Raw genomic sequence first — 17,344 nt, 5'->3', positions numbered from 1 at the left:
GATAAATTAAGGGACTCTCGAAAAACTAGTTTATTTTTCAGGTCAGTTACAACTCTACTGTAGCTGTTTTTCCATAATTCTGCAATGTCATATCATTTTTATTCCTTAATAGGTAATCTAGACTAGCCTTTAAATTTATATTAGATATCCAATTCTGAGGAGGCAGGTCCCAGGTGCTCATGTTTAATAGGAGGACTTTGTTTTATCTATATTCAGCATATATCCTACCTTAGAGTAGGAATCTAAGTTCTAGGCAAAGGTTTCCACATTAGTTAAGAACAATACTATATAATCTGCAAACAGATTTATTTTGAAATCGTATGAACCTATCTTGAAGCCAGTTATATACTTGGATTCCCTAATTTTAACTGCAAGTGGTTCAAGAAAAAGATTGAACAGCAAAGCACATAAAGGACATCCCTGCTTTACACCCCCATTAACAGCTATCTCAGACAATAACATATTGTGGATGTTTAACTTCACAACTGAGCTTGAGCTTGAATAGATTATTTTAGCCCAGTTAATAAACTGAGGTCCAAAACAAAAGGCCTCCAGACTTTTGAGCAAAAATCTATGTTCTGCTTTTTCAGTGCCCCAAAACAAGATTGTTGATTTAATCTTTTTTTAGTGGCAAAGTCAATTATGTTAAGAACCTTACCAATGTTTGATGTAGCTGTGTGTCCTGGAGCAAGTCTTGACTGATCATATACATTTTGAAATAATGCTTTTAAGTTACCAGCTAATATTACTTTGGGTTCATTCCAAGTAACAGGTAAGTGCTTATCTATGAAAATTTAGTTAATTACAGTTAATGGAGGGTGAGCTACAATCTGAGAAAAACACTGGTAAAATTCAGGCATGAGTCCATCAAAGCAAAGTGATAATTTTTTTAACACAACCGAAGGACATGGCCAGGGTTCTTGAGAAGGTTTGACTTAATCCCTGCTCAGTCCTTGTTCTAAGCAGGGCGTGGTAGTAGTTCTACTTCAGGAACTCATACACAAAATCAATTAGCTGATCTCATTTCAATCTAACTTCATACTCAGGTTTAAGAATGAAACTGCCTTGGATGCTCTGACTGATGACCTATACAAAAAGACAGAAAACTTTATTTAGGCCACTTCTAAAACCTACATTTCTCCTACCAGTCAAGACCTAAAACAGGTCTCAGTACAAAATTTTGTATTAAAATTAAAATTTATAATTTTACAGGTTTTTATTGCCGCTATTTATATTTTAATGCTACCTGTTTAATGTTAATGAATTGTTTGTTTTGGTCTATACTGTAATTGTTAGCTGCTTTTGCAGTTTTAAGGATGCAAGATACATATTCCCCCTGTGCGTACTGTAAATTATAATTTAGTTCAGTCAATTGTTTTATACATATAGATTACCACCAGCACAATTCTATATCCTAAATTGAAAGTGTTTATGGTGCTGACAAAACATTACACCAACAAATCATGAAGATACATTGACAGCAAGCCATGATGGCATCACCTCAAAGATAGTATGTCATAGTCACTATACATAGGCACAGGAAGACCCAGAGGCATGTCATAGGCAAGGCCAAGACTTAGTCAGCTTTCTAAGCTCCGCAATAACAGAGTAGGACGGGGCTGTGGCTCATTAGTAGAGCATCTGCTTCATATGCAGAACATCCTAGTTCAACCCCCAGAATCTCCAGCTAAAAAAGATCATGTGGAAGATGTGAAAGACCTAAGTAGACAATACTGACCTGGATTGACCAATAGTCTGATTCAGTCATAGGGAGCTAGGGAGCTAGTGTGGCCTACTACCCCATCAGGACATCACCAACAGCAACAGCTCTGAAGAGACAAAGGTTTCCCTTCCCACCATCCCCTGACATTCTTCTCCAGTATGCCTGTCCAATCAAATCACACTATGGGGACTGGTGGCACACAGGTAAGATGAATCAGTGGGTTGGTGCACCATCTCCAGAGACGCCTGAGGACAGGCCTCACACTATGTCCCATTCAAGCCCAGAGAGAAGAGTGGAGCAGAGCCCAAGGAGCTGCCACACCTTGTGGAGGGCTGCTAGCCCTTGTGGCATGCCTAGAGAAATAAAATTTCCATAAGTTTTGAAGCCATTGGGGGGAACATTTTTCCATTTATTTTTTGGGGGAAAGGGACATTTAGGGGAAATTGAATACATGCAATAGTTGCTTTCCTATCAAGCTTTAACTTTTTACTGATTTAACCACAAAAATGCTTAATTTATAATGTAATTGGTATACAAAATTGTACTAATTATCATATTAATGGAATTTTAAGGTATAAATACCTTGTTTTCCAAAAGAAAAACTGCAAGTTGCACCCTATGTTACCGTAGCATATGTATTTTTAATTTTTGCCACACTTTTTTCTCACATATTTTCACATATGCCTGTTAGCCAAAATCAGATAACCCTGCACTGTTGATAGTTTGAAAAGGCTGCAACTTTTAAATCTGAATTTTTCCCAGCTTGCTTTTGTATTTGTTCAGTTTGCCCCAAAGAATCAGCAATCTATAAAAGTGTATTAGATGCACAATTTCCCAGTGCTTGGAGTGAAAACAGAAGTAGGTCCATGCTTCCTCAGAAATATGTTAAAATTTAAACAAGCCATTCAAAGTGATTTAGTTTTTATATCCTCCATGACCTTCCTAGTATTACGTTTTACTGCTGTGATGGACTGCACTTTTAAGAAGCTTAGAAGTCCTGTACAAACAACTAAAGGACTACAAAGGGTTAATTCTTCACAGAAACAGAAAGCCTTGAGTGACAGGGTGCTCCAAGACATCTGATTGGTTAGCATCAGCTGAGCAGAGAAAGTCTGGAGCGAACCATGCTGAGAAGAGATTCAGTCAGATTTTTGCCTTGACTGAGTTGAGTACTGATAGTCTGATTTCAACCCCAGTACTGGCAGTTTCAGAATTCAGCCTTAGCTGAGAGCAGTTTAACACAGACAAGAGAACTAAGAGAAAGTTGGCAAGGAAGTTTGGGAAGTAGGCGAGGACTCCCATTTGGGCCAAGGAAAGGGGATAGATCTTCTAAAGCAAGGGTGTCAAATGTGCAACCTGTGGGCTAGATTTGGCCCAAAGAGGGCTCAAAAACGGCCCTCCAAGCAACTTCCTTCTCCTGCTTCCTTTCCCAGGGCTGCTCTAGCAGCCACAACCTAGCTTGCTTTTTCCCAGCTCTCTCAGTCATTCTTTGCTTCCTGCCTCTTGCCTCCCTCCCCTCCCCTCCCTTCCCTCTCTCTCTTTCTCTCTCACACATACAGATCTCCATGGCTGCTTCCTGCGAGAGAGATACAAAGGGAGGGGGTGGGTGGGTGGATTCCTCTGACAAGCACAATGTACATCAAGGAAATTATTCTGGCTTATTCTGAAAAGTTATGTTTTTTAAAAAATGATTGATTTCTCTCTTCCTATCTGGATTTTTTTCAAAAAGACCTTGATTAGGAGTTAGAACACGTGAATTGGTCCTTATATCTCAGAGAGTGGAGTTATTTCAGATCCCAAATGATAATAGCACATGTTGGTAATAAGACAGGAAAACTAGCTATCAGTTCAGTCCAGGAGAATGCATTGTCTTGAACTACATTATCAATCGCAATTCAGCAGTCTCTCTTTCTAATCTCCCTTTGAAGTTCCTCTGTAAGAGCACTGCTACTCTTAGGTCAGCAACTGAATGTTGTGGTTTGTAATGTCAGACTTATGTCCATTTATTCTTTGCATCCTCCTGGACTGAATCCTCCTGGATGGAACTGAGACCTAGGTTTCCTGTCTTATTACCAATGCTGATATCTCCACACCTACAACCCTTCTGCATATCACACCTAATCCAATCATGCCTTTTATTGCTGTTGGGCATCTGAAATCATCTTTATAAAGTTTATATCTCTGGTACCTCATGTTACATTTTATAGCATGCATGGCCTGGCCCAACAAAGTAACATTAATGTCAGATCCGGCCCTCATAACAAATGAGTTCGACACCCCTGTTCTAGAGAGAGAAGAAAATTCCCCACCCAGTCAAACAGGGAGTTAGCTCTGAAGAGTGAAAAGATTCCTAGTCTGGTGTGGTTAGAAGCTGCCTTTGGAGACCATAAGAGTCAGTTAAACGCTCAAGACAAGTACTGGTGTTTCAAGTGGAGGGGTTTGGATACCAGAAAGAATGTAGCAGCCTTCTGGAAACTAAAAGAATCAGAATACACATAGAGAGTGTACTGAAGTGTTCAGGGAAAACACTGAAACAAAAGCCTCTCAAAATAAAGATTTAAGTCACTGTGAAAAGCTTAAGAAACTCTCATTAGCCCGAAACATAAGAACTAAAGTCTGTGCATGTACTGCTTTACCTCAGAAATTTCAATCCCTGATTTCACCTGATTTCCCCCCTCTAATTTAAATAAAATATTTTGTTATTTTTGAATTTCAAAATGTCTCGAGTGCCATTTAAGTTCTTTAAGTGGATTCTAATCCTTCCCTCAGGTTCCTGTACTAAGCAAACAGCCCAAATATTGTACTTGGACAGGGTGGGATAGCTAGAGTTCTTTGGGAAAGACGGAAAACACATTACTAGGGTAGCTCAGTCAGAGAAGGAAAAACAGAGGGAAAGTTTTACCTCTGGGGGAGGGAAATGGACAGGGCCATCATAACTGCTATAACAAAATTATACTTTATAATTTGTTATATAAAACCCAAATAAGTCTTTATTTGAAAATTTAACAGATTTCCAAATTAAATGATATCTTAAAAAATACTTCACACTGAGATAAAATTACTGGGCAATTTAGTAAATACCATCAACCTTTCTAAGCAGTACCAATCCTACTAAACCATTCAAGTATATACCATAGAAGTTTGGCGATCACAGTAAGGAGGTGAATATGGCTAGGGAGAAATATCAATTCTCCACAATTCTGGCAATAAAAATCATTGACCAGACAGCAACATAGAGTATAATCCTATGAATGATAGGTTATTTTCTCTGCAGCTATTAGCAATGTGTACATTTATTAAAATGAACTGGAACAAAAATACATTATTGGGAAATATTGGATACAGGACACGGGATTCAAGTGTATGACTCACTGACCCAATCCCAAACCCCATGCACATCTTGATTCCTATCCCTATGTTTAGTACTTATGTTTTACCATTTCCATGATGTACATACAATGGCTAGTAATCATATACTTGAACAGCACATTGTATACACTATGGCAAATTTAAGGGCAGGAAGCAACAGAGGGCAGCTTTCTGTGAAGGCTAAAAAAGATACTTCAAATAGCTTTTACTTGGTCAGTTGTTGCTCTGATGAGAGGGAGTGTTTTTTCCTATTTACAGGGAAATGCATGCAAACAAGCACTGGAGCTCACAGAGCCAGTTTAGTGTAGTGGTTAAGTGTGCGGCCTCTAATCTGGGAGAAACGGGTTTGATTCCCCACTCCTCCACTTGCACCTGGCTGGATGACCTTGGGCAAGCCATCATTCTGGCACAGCTGTTCTTGAAAAAAGAGCAGTTTGTGTCAGAGTTCTCTCAGCCCCACCTACCTCACAGGGTGTCTGTTGTGGGGAGGGGAAGGAGTTTGTAAGCCGCTCTGAGACTCCAAGTGAAGGGCGGGGTATAAATCCAATCTCTTTTTCTTCTTCTCTTGTCTATATACCATTAGCAACGTGTAGCTGTGATCTGCAGGTAGCTAAATCTGAGGATCAGGGCCACGCAGTGGCACCCTTGGGGGATTCCCCCGGTGTGCAGAAAAATCTGAATTTAAAAAAAATATATAGCGGGGGTTAATCCCTCAAAAGTAAAGGTGTGTTCTTTGCACAAGGTCAGAGAATGCTCTTCCCTTAACTGGATGGTGAAGCCTGGGAGCTGTGGTGGGTTGTTTGGGAGCTATTCTAGGCCCTGCCACAGTGGCAGCAGATGTCAGGAACTGCCATGACACTTCTGCAGATGCCAGAAGCCTTTCAGGCCACCCTGCCACATTAGCGATGGAGGAGCCATTCAGGGCACCCTGCCACAGCAGCAACAGACACTGAGAGGCACTCCAGGCCCTGCCATGGTTGTGGTGGCTGTCAGGAGCTGTTCCAGGCTCAGCAGCAGGCACTAGGAAATGCTCCAGACTCAGAGCAGCTCCCAGGCATTGCTGCCAGCTGGCTTCATTAATGAATGGGACAAAGACTACTGACAACAGCCAATATTGTATTGTGACTGGGAGGGAACATGACTCTTTACTGGGCCTAGAGATTGGGAAAAATAGATAAATAACTGAGAACACAATAAAAAGAAAACATGCTAAGAGCTTTCCTGAGACAACCACATAAAGGGCTATATTTAGAGTATGATTGAGAGAGAACATTCTTACTTCAGGGAAGAAAGGGTCTTTATACAGAGATTCTTCCCTGCTACCTTTGAGTGCAAAAATGCATGTCAGGAAATATTTGCCTTAACTGGCACCAAAATAGGAAATCCTAGGGAACAGACACTTCTTTTGTGTTGACCTCAGATGACCTTTATAAAATAAGAATAAGAAGGAAATCTTTGAGTGTAAGGAATTATCCTCATGGTTGTTATATCAGACTAAATGATAAAATTAAATGCATCCCAAATTGTCTGTGAATGCAATACGCACACGTAACTCCTGCACTGTGGAATATGCAATCCACTAATAAAAACTGATCGCATTTTAGTTTACTCATACAGATTAGCATCTCAACTCATCCTCTCCCCTGTAAAGCACATATTTACTTACAAGTGGGAAAGATCATGTTACATTTTTGTTATGCTGTTTCTACCACTAACATATGGAAAGAGCCTTCAGGTAGACTGCAGACCATATTCAACAAAAGTCCATTTTAGGTGCAAAGCCTAGCGAAATTCACTTTTTTAGCTGACTCCTCCCCAGTGCCATATCATACACTATTTTAGGGCGGAAGTATCTTTTCTGAAAGCAACTTACATGGCATGGGGGTTACTGCTGGAGAAACACAAGAATTCCTTGGAAGTGCAGAACTTGTTGCAATCTTCAGTAGAGTACAATTCCCTCACTGCCATGTTCTGAGAGAGAGGCTGATGGGTTCAGGAGCATCCTTCCCTCCTCACTGTTAATTCTGCCACCCAGTAGCTTGCAAGAAAACCTGCCTGATTTTCACTCTGTCCATGTATATTTTATCAACTGGAAATAACATTCCCCAGTCTGTATCACAATATTTGAACGTAGAAACATGTGAAGCAGGGGCCGTCTTAATGATTCTGGGGCCCTGGGCAAAAATCCAGGATGGGACCCCAGAATCCCATCTCTGCAGGGTTAAGCAAGGGGTGGCCCTCACCCTGGGTGAGGTGGGAGGGAGACACCACTGTCACTGGAAGTCAGCTGCCGGAGCCCCAGATGGGACAGGTGGCAAGAGCCTGCTCTTCTTGTTTTCACCCCTCCTTTGGGTGAAGAAGAAGAAGAAGAGAAGAGATTGGATTTATACCCCGCTCTTCACTACCCAAAGGTGTCTCAGAGCGGCTTACAAACTCCTTTCCCTTCCCCTCCCCACAACAGACACCCTGTGAGGTGGGTGGGGCTGAGAGAGCTCTTGACAGAAACTGCTCTTTTTCAAGGACAGCTGTGCCAGAGCTTGTGACTGACCCAAGGTCACATCAGCAGGTGCAAGTGGAGGAGTGGGGAATCAAACCCGGTTCTCCCAGATTAGAGTCCGCGCACTTAACCACTCTCACCAAACTGGTGGGAGGCTGTGGACAGATGGGGTCTCTGCAAGTACAGGGACCAGGGCAAGTACCCCATTTGCTCATTGGCTAAGACCACTCTAGCTTGTGAGTGCTTGATCACTACGTATTGGGCATACGATTAATAAAATAAGAAGCTTTGCATGAGATGAAAACCTACAGATCTTCATGAATAAATAATTACAGCCCTGGAGCATGGAATCCATTTATATTTTCCAAACCTAGCACTAAGAATTTCATCAACTTAACACAACACTATGGCAATATTTTTCAGAATTTGATGTGTCAACACAATGCCCACTATATTCACAATGAAAAACTGAAAACCACCAACAGTGCATAACTGATATACATGTCTACAGCAATGAAGAAGTGCATCTGTTGAAAACTAATAAAAACCTGGTGCTCTTTCTTAATTATTGAAGAGATAATATATGCCACATATATTTTAAACTATTTGTTTCATGGTGCAAAGTGTTATTTTTAAAAAGTGGCTTAATGGAACTTACAACACTAATAAAGCCGTCCTGAGCCCGCTTGCGGGGAGGGCGGGGTATAAATTTGATAATTAATAAATAAATAAATATCATTAAGCTACTGAACTGTTCATAATACATTTTAAAGCAAGCAACATAGACAAAAGGTAAACAACCAAATACAAATAGCAATTAAGTTGTCACAAAGAAGCAGGGAAATAAGTTCAAAAAGGCCGAAAAGCAACACATGATCCCACATACCAATTCTCTAATACTTTCAGTATTGTGAAACTACTTTGAGAATGTAATACCAATAGTCACCCCCCCACACTTGTATATCAAACATCAGCCAGCATGTTGTAATAAGAGAATAATACATTGCATAACAAATATACAGAGTGATGGTGCAGTTCCTTTTTGTTCTACAGTTCTGTATCTCAGGAGCACTCACTTAGTAAATCTGTTATTAAGGATGCACATAATAGCCTTATTCAAGCCTTTAATGGAAGCTTAATTTTAACTTTTTAACTTTCTACCTTTCTTACAAATCTTCGAGGACTGCAGATTTACTCCCTGTTCCTACTCTTATCAATCCAAAACTGCAATTGCTTCAACTGACTTGTCCCTCTGACACCACAGCAACACCCTATATATCAGTTACAATAATCTGAGAACAGCATACTAAAGAGGAATTCTCTAAGGCAGTTCAACCAACTGGTCTGAGGCTAGCCCAATCCCAGAAGCTAAACAGGGTCAGTCCTGGTTAGTATTTAGATGGGAGATCACCAAAGGAGACCACCAAAGAAGTCCAGGGTCGTGACGCAGTGGCATGAAATGGAAAATTGCCTCTAAACATCTCTTGCTTTCAAAACTCTATGGGGGTCACCACAAATTGGTTGCGACTCAATGGCACATTCCACAACCATGCTGAATTAGCATATTTAGGTAAAAATGTCCTCTTTTTCAAAATTGCTTGGATCTATAACGCCTATGGCTGCTGCCTTTAAAAATTAAATATTTTGCTGTCAAGTAGAACGTGAGAGCCACAGTGAGGTGGTGGTTAGACTGTCATCCCAGGATGTGGCAGACTCCAGGTTCAGATCCCCACACTGCCATGACCTTGGGCCAGTCACTTTCTCTGAGCCTAACTTACTTCATAGTGCTGTTGTGAGGATCAAATGAAGTAGAGGGAAATGATGTAAGCCACTTTGGGTCTCCATTGGGGAGAAGGACAAGATATAAATGAATAAAATAATAAAACTACAACTAAGTAATCTAACAAAGTTAATGACAATTTTCCATTACTTTCTAAATGAAAAAATGGATATTGCATAAAGACTGTTCCAGAGTAATGTTTTCACAAGAGAGAACGATACACTGCATTGCCCCTGCCCAACTTTTCCTATATAGATTATAGCCGCAGAGATGTGATAATGAAGTCTCCCCCTGCCCAACTTTTCCAGTATAGCCGCAGAGATGTGATAATGAAGTCTTTCCCCTTGCCCCATTTTTGCCACCAACAATTGCCTCACTACTTTAACCCACATTGGGGGAAAATTACATATTATCTACAAGTAAGGAAAGAAACTGAGTTTATGTTCCGAAAAGTCTACTATGAATAGGTGCTCAACCATGCATGCATGCCCCACTCCTTCCTTGCCCTCCTGAAGGTAGGAACACAGATGCCCCATAAAGCTTTGCACTCTGCAGAGAGCCATCTGCTGGTTCTCCCCAGCCCGAAAGATACCCATCTGGCCTCAACCAGGACCAGGGCCTTTTCAGTCCTGGCCCCGGCCTGGTGGAACATGCTCCCAATTCAGATCAGGGCCCTGCGTTACCTGTTGCAGTTTTGCAGGGCCTGTAAAATGGAGCTCTTCCGCCAGGCCTTTGGTTGAGGCAGCAGGCATCTACCAGCTGGCCTCCCTACTGCTGCTACATGAGACCATCACGCCTCAGCATTGGCCCACTTATTTTCCCCAGCTGTAGTGACTGGAATTAATTGCAACTACCCACTTTAAATATTTTAATTGCAATCTATTTTACTCAACTATTGGAAGAACAATTTATTTCTACTAAAGCTGAACTTGTATCTTTAATGTTAATTGCGGCTAGAACTTTAATAGCACAGGTATGGAAAACAGAAAAATTCCCACCACTTAAGTTAGGACATAATAGTTAACAAGTTAGCATCACAATTGTTAATTACAGAAAACCCTTCAAGAGACCCTTACTTTGTAGAAAAATGGTTTGTATTTTTCACCTACATTAAAGGTAAAGGTTCCCTTGCTCGAAAGCCAGTCGAATCCGACTCTAGGGTTGCGGTGCTCATCTCCGTTTCAAAGCCGAAGAGCCAGCGCTGTCCGAAGATGTTTCCGTGGTCATGTGGCCGGCATGACTAAACACCAAGGCGCACGGAACGCTGTTACCTTCCCACCGAAGTGGTACCTATTTATCTACTTGCAATTTCTTGCTTTCGAACGGCTAGGTTGGCAGGAGCTGGAACTAGAGACAGGAGCTCACCCCGTCTTGCGGCACCCAGGTCTTGAACTGCTGAACTACTGACCTTCCACAGCCTGCAGTTCAGCGTCTTAACCACTTGAGCCACCGCCAATGTTGATAATGATGTTAGTGCCTTACCTGCTAAATATGCAGACTTTGTATTTTATTAATGAGTTTATGTAATGTTTTAAGCTGTTTGAATTTATGTATTTTCTATTGTTAATATTTTGTACATGATTCTTACAAGATATGGCATTATATCTGTTGCACAATTTTGAAATAAAAATAGTTTAAAAAAACTTTTAACTACCTCAAATTTTAAACTGATTTTATTGTATTATTTATTGTAGTAATCGAGATTGTTTGTATTTATTGTTGTGAGCCGCCCTGAGCCCATCTGCAGGAAGGGTGGGATATCAACTGAAATAATGAATACATTTTAAAAATGCATTCACTGACTGGCTTCCATTTTTTGGTTAAGCCATAGTGGTCTTTATACTTATTAGTATTTAATGCACACACAAAAATAACTGGTGAGATAGGTAGTGCTCCAACTCTTGCTTCTCTTCTATTGCTTCCCCCAACCTTCTCCACCACCTTTGTTTCATCATCTAATCAACAGCCCTCTAAGGTGCGGTGTCAAACATGTGGCCCACAGACCGGATCAGGCCCTCGGAGGGCCCCAATCTGGCCCACAAGGCTCTGTTTCCTACTTCCATTTGCAGTTCTGCTGCTGCCATGTTACAGCTTGCTTTACCCGTCTCTCTCAATCACACAGGAGAGATAGATAGGCAAAGTTCTCCTGTGCGATTGAGAGATTCTAGTAAAGAACTGGCTGAGGCTCCTCCCCCTCCTCCTCACAGGTTGCTTCCTGGCCAGGCTGTAGTAGAAAAGGGAAGGAAGCCTTTCTTTCCTTCCACTGGCTGAGGCTTTGCTGGGCTGCCTCAGTCACATGTGAGAAATACCAAACACATTTAAGACCAACAAAGTTTTGTTCAAGGTATAAGCTTTTGTGTGCCTTGCTACAGTATGTGTGTGTGTTTTGTTGGGCTTTTTATGCCAGGGTTCATCTGGGTGCAACTGGGTTCCCTCCCCGTTTTTACTGTATTCATACCCTTATGATCCAGTCTTTCTCAGTAAGAAAGCAATGTGAACTATTTTAGAGGAGGAATAACAACAAGCCAGTGAGGTGGATTAGACTGAGAGTATTTGTTCAGACCAAGTTCACCCCCTTTGTAGGAAGTTGTAGTTATTTCTCTGGGGAAGAGTATAGTTTTATTTAAAGTTTAAAAATCTTTAATTGTGTTTATCTGTGTTCTTTATAAAGTTTATATCTCTGCTACCTGGCATTACATTTTATGACACACATGGCCCGGCCCAACAAGGTTTCATTTATGTCACATCCGGCTCTAAGGCAACCTAGTACCCTACCTCATTACAACAATTTATCAGTCCTGGAAAGTATAAGGCAGACTTGAGAAAACCTGACCCTGCCTTTGATCTAAACATCACCATGGCCTCAGCAATGGATGGGGGAGAGAGAAAGAACAGCTACGTGAAAATATACACAGCCTCGCTAAAGTGTTTACATGGTGGAGAGGCAGGTCCTCTACAGAAATAATGTGTGATATTAGCACATGGATGTTCTACTCATGCAATCCTGTCCCCTTGGAAGAGGAAAATTGTTTGAATCAAGGCTCTACGTGAGCTCATATCCCAAGTGGCACTACCTGCCAGATGATGAAGAAAAGGGCAGGACACCCACACACAAACATTCCCACCATCCAAAGAAATAGACTGGGAACGGCCTGTGTCTCTTTTACAAAAACAAATCCACCAATGTTGCAGTTTTCCAAACACAACAAACAAAACAATACACTGGAATACATTCTTACTCTTTTTTTCTTTTTTTAAATAGAAACAAGCATTCACCTGGCAAACTGATGTACTAAAAAGCATGGAAACCTATGGAGTCGTTCATGCTCTGGCGGACATGGTAAATTTTGAGTTCTATTTCCTTTTAACTTGCATTGAAACCATGTCAACCACTTTCCCATTTCATCTGATGCACCTGTATAAGTAGGCCACTACCAACAAAAGATCAGTCCACATACAGTTGATCTCTATGAAACCATAGCACTTCTTTGCTTCTCTTCCAATGCACTGGGCCAGTTAATTTATTCCTTTCTAGAGCAGTTTTCTCTATTTGACATTTGGGTGTATGGAAGCATAATATTTTAATAAAGGTGCGTTGATTAGGGCAGAGGGAACAACCAACGCTCTTGCTACATTGTATGTCTGTTGTTTCTTCCTTATCATTTATCTTTAATCTATCCCAGAACAGCATTAAAAAGTAATCTCACCATTTTAACGAATTCCCTATAGAGGAAATGTTAGTTACCATGGAATCAGTCAATTAACTTTGACACATGCTTACCAAGCTTGATCAATCATTTTTGATGTCTGTTTGCTAAGCTATTATTTTTTGATAAAGAAAAATTCTCACATGAGAATTAAACCAACATTTCTTAGATAGACACTTTGCTGATGATAATACCACCGATGTTTGCTAATACCCATCACTCTCTTTACAACAGGCTAAGCCAGCTACAATCCTGTTATATAAGAGAAACTTTGATAGACCCTTGCTCTTTCCTCTCCTCATCCTGTTGAGTTCTTTGAAGGAATGAGACTCAAAATTTTGTATCTGTACAAGAATGCTGACAAGTTATGATACAACAAGGGCAGGCTATAAATGCAATACAGACATGTTAATTTTAAGAACTACTACAATTACAAATTATACAAATACAGTACTTTGAAACAATCTGTTCATGGTGGGTTTTTTAAAAGTTGGATTTTGAAGATTTCAATTAAGATAGTCTTTTAGAAATGGCTTGCTTTAAAGTGAAACATTAGTTTAAGATAGTTAAAAATTACCCTTACAATAAAACTTAATTCATGACCTTCCAACACACACATGAGCCAACTGAAGAAATACTGGAAGTACATATGGGAAATATAATTTAAACAAATATACCATGACAAGAAAGGGAGAGAAAATCATTCTTAGTTACCTGACTGGGTGATAGTAGGGAAGCTGACTTAAATGGATTATAGATTGGACTGCCAGTCTCACTCTTACACTCTAGGCTGTACCCTACAATCCACAAGCTCAAAGGTACCCACAAAAGCAGGTCTTTCCCACTTTCACCTCCCCCCTCAGTTCTTTATGGCCCACCAAAAGCTGATGCTAGCGGTCAGGGGAACCACTTGGACAAAATGGTGTACAGTGATGAGGCAGAATAGGGGGAAATTACCACAATCTATCCCACCACCAGAGTTCCAATTCCTGCATCCCTCTGTGTCATTTTGTCCATGAGGTTCCCCAAGCCCCAGCTTTCTGTAGCTCGCAAGGGGGCTGTGGGGGGAGAAGGCAGAAAAGAAAAATCTGTACTCATACATGCCTTTACACAAATTCTCTACATGCTCAATAATTGTTACTGCATTCAATGGGCTACCAGTAGCAACTCAGTTACTCCTTCTAGAACATCTACTACAACCATTTTCAGTTATTACAGCATCAATTGCTGGTGAGGTTACATGAAAACTACTCCAATTTTACTACTATAAAAGCCTATCATTGCCTGCATACTTCCACTGTATTGGTAAGATAAGCTATTTCCATTCCAAGTCTACCATAAATCACAACTTCCTTGAGGAAATCAAATATAAAGGTATAGTATACCCTCTTCAGCACCCACCTAGTCACTGAATATTAAAGTAACTTTATGGTATTTAGGTGCCTAACTGAAATTGCAAGAACCTTCATTAGGAGTATGATTTGCTTTTGTGTCTTCCCAAATGCAGAAACAGATGGCTTTTACTGTCCCTGTTTATATACTATTAACACCAGCAAAATATTGTAACATGTGTGAATGAAAGCACTTTTTTCTTTCTCATGAACTTTAAAGCATCCCATCCAATAAGTTTTCAGACGTGTTGTTGAAAAAAACCCAAAATCTATTTTTCCAATATAAAACAATGGTATTAATGAGACTTTTAAAGGATAGTCAATGAAGGATATATAACAAGGAATAAATATACTCTTACTTTGTCAGAAACTCCTGAACACTGTTGCTATTCTGCTACTGGAGAACTGTCCCTTTAATGTGCAGTCAAGTCAATTGTTAGCATTATTCTATAAATTTAATACAATGCTCCCTCATTCCATTCCACTTCTCATGCAAATAAGACAAATGACACATACCTTACCCTTTCCTAGTAAATATGGAATAAAATCCACCTATCAAATGCCTAACACTACTGTCAAATGAAATATTGATTATTGTATTCAATAACTCCAAGCTAGGATATACAGCATCATCGAGGATTATACATGTCCTAACAGGAAGTTGCTCAAATGTGACCAAGTTACAATAGCAGCACCAAGTGAAGGATCTCTCTCCAAGAATTCACATTCCAGCATCTATAGAAGTGGCATATAGCAGCACCAAGTGAAGGATCTCTGTCCAAGAATTCACATTCCAGCATCTATAGGCAAATCTTCTGAGCATTTCATACAGTAAGAGAAAGTCACTTATAGTGCATAACTTCTGAACAAAATACTCACCCCCTAAATATGTACCAGCTAAAATCATCACTGTCATTGCTACACTTACATAAAAGTAATAGCAATTTACATTTTGTTCTTATCAAACCAATCATACTACAAGTGATCACTATGGAGCCCAAAAAACTTTCATCTTGTCAACCAAAGTTCTGTATCCTGCAAAGTAACTTTTAATTCCTTTCCCAAACAAGTGGTTTCATGTAACTGAAGGGTAAAATAATATGTACTGGAACCTGTACTGTGAAGCAAATCTTCAATCCTTATATATTCTAAAGATGATGCTTTTGATCTCTATTAAAGAGTCACACCCAAAAGCAGAACTTGTAAAGTGTACATTGGATATTCTTGTTATATTAACAAAGTTAATCTCACTAAGGCTTACAAAGTAAAGCAAGTACTGACTACTTGGTTCTTTTCACAAATTACTAAACAAGAAAGCAAGGAGAAGCAAGTTATCCCATCCAAGGTCAAGCCTCACATCACTAACAGATCTGAGCACAAAGCTCTATACTTGTAACCCCATCCACTAAGCTATATAATTTTCCTCTCAGGGATCTTTAGTATGAATGAACAAAATGCCATTCCTCCCACCCTACCTACAGGGCACAGTTATGAAAGTGCGCCCGCATGTCCTCAATTCTCTTTTACTATTATCTACATCTCATCCATTCAGTTTTAGTAAATGTGTTTATCAAACTACTGGTGGAGATTACTGTAGCCAGCTAGCAAGGTTCAGCGGTGAGACATACACACACACACACAGACATACACACACACACACACACACATATCAGGTTAGTTGTATGTTATTAACAGGCACCTTATCAAAGACCTTGGAGAAACAGGGTTGCATTAAAAGGGCACAAAGAAAAACAAAAACCTGTTTCTTCTGAGGAAAAGGCCTTCCAATTAAGATTTCTTTTGCTCAGAGGAATGACACCCAAAGATAAGTCAACGTCATGAGCATCCCAAAGGAAACCACCGTGATAAGACCTCCTTTAGCTCCTCTTGGCCCTTTTCTTACAAAGAGGAACAAGTTGTTTCCAAGTAATCAAGGAATTCTTGGCCAAATGGTTTGTTTTTCACGAGGCATGAGCTTTTACTAAAGTCCAGGCATAAAACCAAAAGCCACAGCAAGAGCAGAATAAGAGCAGAATATGATCAGACTTACTTGAACCTGCCTTGGCAGTGCTGACATTGATCTCCTACCCAGCCTTGGTCACAGAGGCAGGTGGTATTGACACATCGACCAGAAAAGCAGGAAGTTCTTTCACAAGACTTAGACTGGGAAACCTGAGCATAGAGTACCAGATACAATAATCCATAGAAGAGCAGCCAGTTGTTCATATCCAGGAAGGATGAGAAGCAGCAAGAGGAACATGAAAAAGGTCTCCAAGCTCCAAGGATCACAGGAGGGCCTCCCATCCTGCGCAGGACTTTCCCCAAAGGATCCATCATCTTTGCCACAGAGCACATCCACAACCAGCTCTCTCCAGAGCTGGGATGGAGGGGAGGGAAGAGAGATTAACCCAGTTCCTTATTCAGATCTAACCAGGCTAAAGGCAATCTCCACCACACCACACACATCACCCAGGTCAGGGACAGAGTGAGGGGGGGGGGGATGAAGAAACAGAGCAGGTCTTTACCAAAACACAGGAACAGAGAAGAAAAAAACGTGTCCTAAAGGGAATTCCTGAATTCCTTCAACGGGAGGTGGTGGGGTGGCAAGCAAGTGCCCCAAATCCTGCCTTTCCTCCCTCCCCAAGCTTCTCGGCTCTTCACAACACCTCCGCTTGACCCCTCAGGTAAATGGCCAGCAGCAGCCGCTTTCCCGCCTCCTCTTCCTCTTCCTCCTCAGGGCTCATCGCCCCCCTCTTCCATGAACGGAGGACTGTCTCCTGACCTTGCAGCTTTCCCTCACAACATGCCCCCCCCAACCCAACCTAGATTATGTTGCCCCTCCTCCGGTCCTCTCCCCCCTCCTTCCAACACTCCCCC

General features: G+C 40.8%; 1 protein-coding gene across 1 annotated transcript in view; it reads right to left on the bottom strand.

Moving 5' to 3' along the window:
- The window catches only part of LOC107120373 (attractin-like protein 1), a 910,146-nt gene extending 893,205 nt beyond the window's left edge, over positions 1-16,941 (bottom strand). The window contains 1 exon segment of the mRNA XM_015423059.1: positions 16,518-16,941. Within this exon segment, the coding sequence (XP_015278545.1) occupies positions 16,518-16,822 (305 nt within the window). The 5' untranslated portion in view covers positions 16,823-16,941.
- Between the last annotated feature and the right edge of the window lie 403 nt (positions 16,942-17,344).

Source organism: Gekko japonicus, unplaced genomic scaffold (genome assembly GCF_001447785.1).
Source record: "Gekko japonicus isolate JY-2015 unplaced genomic scaffold, Gekko_japonicus_V1.1 scaffold288, whole genome shotgun sequence".
In the NCBI taxonomy this organism is placed as follows: Eukaryota; Metazoa; Chordata; class Lepidosauria; order Squamata; family Gekkonidae; genus Gekko; species Gekko japonicus.
Note: the sequence above shows the minus strand (reverse complement) of the source record. Positions and strands in the feature narration are given on the sequence as shown.